The following is a 6,035-nucleotide window of genomic DNA, read 5'->3' on the forward strand; positions in this document are numbered from 1 at the left end:
TTTTTTTTTTTTTATTTCCTTCTGCTGGATTGCTTTGTATGCAACATGCTCAGTTCTCTCTTCTATTTTACATTTAAAACAAAAACCAGGAGCAGAGAAGCAAGTGGCAGCTCTCAGACTTTTTCTCTGACTATTTTGTTCTGACTGTTCTCTTCTGATGAGTGTTGTGGAACACAACCAGGGCAGTGAAGCCTCCTCCTGAGTCAGCTGTGGTGGGGTGGGGGTCAGGCTGATTTGCTATGGTGGAAGTGGTGACAGGCCTTGGCAGATTGGTCGCTGCTGCATTCCAAGTAACTTTTTTTTTAAACAGCAGAAACAATCCAACCATGGGAAATATTTTGAGATAGGGGAATAGGTGGCTCTCTAAGATTAGTGATTCAAAATGAGTTTAAGTAGTTGGGTAGTGTCAGACACTGATCATAATTGGTTAGTTTTCCTTGTTTCTTCTGACTTAGTTAGTGAGAAGAAATTTAGACTTGTCCAGAGCCACCAGAGCTGGTGGATGGTGTGCCCAGAATTTGCACGCCCACCACCCCACACAGCCACGAGTGCTGACCCTGGGCAGTTTTCCACTTGTGCTGGGGATGGTTCCTACCGTGGAAGATTTTTAAGCACGTCCTTCTGGGCCTGCAAGCAGCTGAGCGGTTGTGTCAATAGACAACATCAATATTGACCCACAAAACTTGTGACCACAACTATTTTAAAATCGCTGCACTCGGTGACCCGTGGCTGAGGAAGCCGAAGTGCCTCTGTGTGGGGACTCACAGGGATGAGGGTAGGAAGCACAAAGGGTATTTAGCTATGGCTTGTCTGGCTGGGGAAAGGTATATACTGAAAGCTGTACTCAACTCTGTAAGGAAATGAAGAAAAAGAACCTTGGTGTGGGACGAAAAAGTACCAGCAAAGTGGATTTCTGTGTGTCTGAGCTCTGTGCATTCAGATCCCAAGTTCAGATAGGATCTCGCCTGTGGTGGAGATCAATACCCAGTGCTTCAGAGATGAGAAAAGCCAAAGACCCTCTTTTTTGTTTTCACAGAGATGAGGCAGTGCCTCCCTCTTGCAGACTGGTGATTGGTGAATGCTTTGTACCTGCCAGTCACCTGGAGGTAGCAACTGCTTGATGAAGCTGATGGCTCTGGACATGAGCAAGTTTCCTTTGTGGTGTGTCCTGACTACTAAAGATGAAATGTTGTGGAAAGAGAGAGAGGCAGAAAGTATGAGAGAGCAGTTCTTCCATTTGCCAAGCAGGGAGACCTCATCTGTTCCTCTGGTGGACATTCCAGTTCTGCACTGGGAGAGTAATCAAGGCAGATCCAGTAAAGCTTTGATGGGATGCCACAGTGTCCTACAGCAAAATGGCCAATCAGAATATAGTATACTGCATAAAAAACATGCTGCAGAATTGCTCTCCAAGGCTGCCGACTCAGTGGGTGGCCAGGGCTCACACCACTGACCTGTGCTGTGCCCAGGGGACCGTGAGGCAGATTCCCTTGTGTTTTTTAACTCTCCTCTCCCTGTTTCCTTTTCCTCTAGGCCATATGTTGACCTAGTGAATATCCTGCTCACCTGTGGCGAGGAGGTGAAAAAGGCAATAACAAGAAGCGTCCAGGCCCAGTGTGAACAGAACTGGGGGAGTCTCTGCTCCATCCTGAGCTTCTGCACCTCGGCTGTGCACGGTGACGCCGCCCTGGGCGCCGAGAAGAAGCCGGGTGAAGCCACCAAAGGCGGTGCTGGCCGTGGGGACATGCTGGCCCACTCTGACCCCGACCACAGGGAGAGCTCGAGAGCATCCAAGGGAGAGAGAGGTACCAAGGGCCACTTGAACGCCCACGCCCGGGTGAAAGCTGGGGGCCACAGTCCCAAAGGGGCACAAGGGATCGTGGACCGGGCAGACGAACTGTCCGACTTCTCCGACATCCGGAGGTGAAAAAAGGCACCAGCTCCCCCTTCCCCCCCATCCTCCCCCTCCACCGGAATCCTCCTGAGTTCCATCTTCCCGTCTATGGACATTCCAAAGCATTTCCCATTCAGAGGTCAAGCACAGGGCATTGCAAGATATATATGGACCTCGGCAACAGTGTATATAGTAGCAAAGGGAGAGCAGTGGCAATGGGTTATCGATCCAGCAAACTCGACACTCGAGCAGCCACCAAACGTGGCAAAATGTCTCCAACTAAATTCTTTTCCCCTTTTTTATGAAACAGACATAATCTGAAATTTAGGATCTTGTTTGGGGACTGTTGGGTTGGTTTTGGGGTTTGTTTTGTTTTTTTCCCTTGGTCTCCTTGGCTGGGGAGACTGTTCCAAGAGGGCTCTGCCAGACTGCATGTGGCTGCTTGTGGCTTAGCACCTCCAAAGGTCTAGGGCACAGCCTTACAGCAGATGGCTGAATTCCAAAGGGATTTGGTTTCTGCTTGTGGCTGAGAACACAAGAGCTCCAGGCTCTCTATGTGAAGCTCTCTAATGAAGTAGCTGCCCCGTCTCTCGCACAGGAACCGTGCGGTCTGGAGCTCCACCACTTTCTCTTAACTAACTTCTGAGCCATTGTTCCCACCTGGGTGACGCTGCCTGGTTTAAGTGCCCCCCTGTTTGTTTTGAACCACTGTATAACTTGACACTTGCTAATCACAGTATCATACCCAGTCCCTTCAGCGTATCACAGGCGAGTAGTCAGCTTCCAGACAAGGCAATGTGACTGTTAAAGACTTGCACAGTGTGGAGGACCCCCAAAAGTATTCTTGTGGACCTCTAAGAACCCTGTGCATATTCTCTGCTTACATCTGCCCCTTCAGTGATACAGGTCTTCCACCCTTATAGACAGCCCAAGCCTAAAGGGATGGGTGTGGGCTCAGACAGCGAAGGACCCCATATGTTTAGTTTTTCTGTAGGGCTGCGTTGAAGGCCCATCAGAAATCTGTCTCTCCTTAGCAGTAGCGTGGTATGGTTTGCTGAGATGTGGAGCCCCACTCTAACCTGCCTATAGCTATGGTTTATCCAAATGCCAAAGATAAGGAGAGGGGATTGACTCGGGTTTTTTAATTGTTGTGCAGATAATGACCACCAGTCTCCACAGAGTGAGTTAGTAAAGATGAAGAGTGTCAAGAGCTTATTGTCTTTAAGCAGTTTCAAGTGTGAATGAGGTGTTTGGCCATATCTCTCCTACCCCCTATGCAATTGTAATTCTCAGGTTGCAGCTCTGCAATCCTATATCCCCAGATATTGTACTGGAAGTGGAGGTTAAGGCATCCACGAGGACAGAAGGGTGAGCTCTCAGCTTCCTCGAGAGAAAAAGTGAGTTTTCTTAGAAAGTGGGAATCACACCAGGGATTTGAGCCTTCTCATTTAGAAAGTTTGGGAGGAAAGCTGTGGGGGCAGGAAGGCAGTTCAGCAGGGACAGAACGTACCCAGTGAACTAACGTACGTCTTGTCGCATGGTGGGAAGGAGCTGCATAAGCAGTAGAGGGTGTTGGAATTTGGCTACAATTTCCAACTCAGATTTTAGTTACTGCTGAGTGAACACGGCTCCTAATAGCTGTATTCAGGGTTTAATGCATGGATCCACCCGCGGAAGGTAGAGGCACTGCTTTTAATAGCAACCACGTAGGAAGCAAGAGAGGACAGTTAAGTTGAAAAGGTGTGTCTCTGATCACCAGGTCTCTGCTCTAAAGACATGACCCTGATCCTGCCCGATTTTAGCAAAGTTCTCTGATAACATTTTTGTTTGACTCAAGTGGGAAGAGGTGGGATCAGGCCAGATGCTATAGCAACAAAGACCATGGTGATGTGCCAGTGGGTGTGGCAGCTGCACCACTGGGCTGGTGACAGCTCTGCCATCCCTGGGGCACCCAGGCTGTCCCATGGAGCAGCTTGGGAAGGTTGGTTTGGGTCTGAGTGTTGGCCACCTCCTCTGCTCCAAAAGGTGGTACCATGAGAAGGTTTCTAGCATGTGCCTCCATGGGTTTCCTGCAAGCGTCCTCCCCCCCGGTGGCACAGAGCCACCACGAAGAACAAGCTCAAACCAAAAAGACAATCCAAGCATTTTAGCAAAAAAAAAAAAAAAAAAAAAAAAGGAAAAATCCCTCTCCGAAGCAGCTATTGCAATGACTTTCTTGGAAATCCTCCACTCTCTCATTTTATTTTTTTTTTCCTCCCTGGTATTTTGTACCCTGCTTGCTCCTTGGGGATTTGGGCCAAATCCATCACTTGAGGGGGGGGAAGTGGTACCTGGGTGCGGACCGGGATGGGTGAGCAGGGGACAGGCGCTGCTTTCCCGGGGGGGGGTGAACTCCCCTTCCCTCCCCCGGTGGAGAGCATCACTCTTTCAAGCCCCCCCAGAGCAACCCCCATCCAGCTCTGGCTGCTGCCTTTTGTCCCGTAGCTGGAGCGGGGAGGAGGGGGGGACAACACACGGCAACGTAGGAAAATCCGTAGCAGGTGACGAGAAGTGCCGCGCTGGCTGGGGAGGGGGCGTGCGTGTCTCCCCTTGCCCTGCCGTAATGCACATCAGATGTTTCATCAGACCCCGCAGGCCCCATGCGGTCCCGTGTCCCCCCCGCCTCCAGCAGCCCCCGAGCCCCCGGCAGTGCCGGGGCGCGCTGTGCCGTGCCGGGGGCGGGGGTCCCGCCGGGGGGGGCGCAGCCAGGAATGTCTCCAGCTGCTGCTGCCGCCCGCTCCCTCACAGCTGTCAAAATGCACTTGAGGAAATCCACTCACACCTCCCCGAGCAAGGGTCTCCTCGGCGGGACGTGACACCGCGCCGCAGGACCATGGCTCCACGGCTACGCACCAGCAGGCACGTCCTGACACCCCGTCGCAGCCCCCCGACAGCCCCCGCTCGCCTGGGCCTTCCCTGGTGCTGTCTCAGGCCGGGGGGGTGGGGTGGTGGTGTTGTGCGCTGTGCCTGAGCCGTGCGAAGTTTTATTTTTATTTTTATCGTTCTGTAGGGTTTGACATCGAAACATCTTTTTTAAGATTGAAATTCTTAGCGGCGGTGCCAAGCTCGTGTGGAAATTCCCTTTTATCAACATGCTGCTGCCTTTGGAACTGCAACTCGCAGCTTTTCCTCTAAGGAACTGGCTGTGCCAGTGAGGATGTCTGCAAAGCCCCTGTGCCCCTGGGATGGGCTCTGCCCTTTCTGACAACAGGGCTATTAAAGGAATAGGTTTTTCTTCTTCATTTATACCTCACCCAGAGTGCCTGCTGGCCCTTCTTTTGTCCTTGTTCTCTTACTATTTATACTGCTGAAGAGTTTTGCTCTTTAATTGCCTTTGCCAGGTCTAACTTAGCTCAACTTTAACAATTCTCATCTCCAGTGTTCAAAGACGAGGGACTGAATGAACTCGGGAGCAGAACAGAGGGAGTATGGGCAGGAGAATTTAAGAGATGGCAATTTTTCTCTGTTGGAGGAAGTAACAGCCAATGTACTGTTCCTAAACAGCAAGTTTGTATTGCACATATAATATATTCGTTCTCTGGTGCCTCACAAATGATGCTTTCTCCTGATGCCTTTTCCCTGTTGCTTTACATCTGATGCCCTCCTGCAGCCATTCCTCATCAATCTTTCTGCCTCTTTTTAAAGTTACAGTTTTTGGATGGGTTTTGCCCTTTTGACTTAAAGGGATTCTGTGCATCCTCCATGTGCCAGACCCAGGGTCCCTCCCTCTGATTGGCTTCTCTAGTCAGGACTCATAATTTCCCAGAGTGTGTCCTTTGAACCACGCAGCCCTGGCTGCCCTAGTGTGGCTCGTCCTCCCCTTCAGCCTATATTGTATTAATTGCTCCTACCAAGGTTATTTTAACATCTTTTCCTCACTAAAACCGTGCCTAAAATAGTCCCTCCTTGTGTCACTTTGGGGAAGAAATCTGCTGGCTGTCAGCATGTTGAGCATTTCCCATCTCCTCCTGCTCAGCACACATAGCTGGGCGGAGGGTGGCACTCAGAGCTGTAGGATTTTTCCCTGCTTTTCCCTCTCGAGGTCACTTGTCAGGGTGCTCCTGGGATTAGAGGATCTGGTCCCACTCATCCCTTCCTTAGC

General features: G+C 50.7%; 1 protein-coding gene across 1 annotated transcript; it reads left to right on the plus strand.

Annotated features, from left to right (window-relative positions):
- Positions 1 to 1,453: 1,453 nt before the first annotated feature.
- Positions 1,454 to 4,076, plus strand: LOC108501201 (stanniocalcin-2-like; the record flags this gene model as incomplete). Its single annotated transcript, XM_017822865.1, has 1 exon — positions 1,454 to 4,076. A coding segment is annotated over one exon (474 nt), but the record flags the coding sequence as incomplete, so codon positions are not given.
- Between the last annotated feature and the right edge of the window lie 1,959 nt (positions 4,077 to 6,035).

Source organism: Lepidothrix coronata, unplaced genomic scaffold (assembly GCF_001604755.1).
Source record: "Lepidothrix coronata isolate B3197 unplaced genomic scaffold, Lepidothrix_coronata-1.0 Scaffold100, whole genome shotgun sequence".
In the NCBI taxonomy this organism is placed as follows: Eukaryota; Metazoa; Chordata; class Aves; order Passeriformes; family Pipridae; genus Lepidothrix; species Lepidothrix coronata.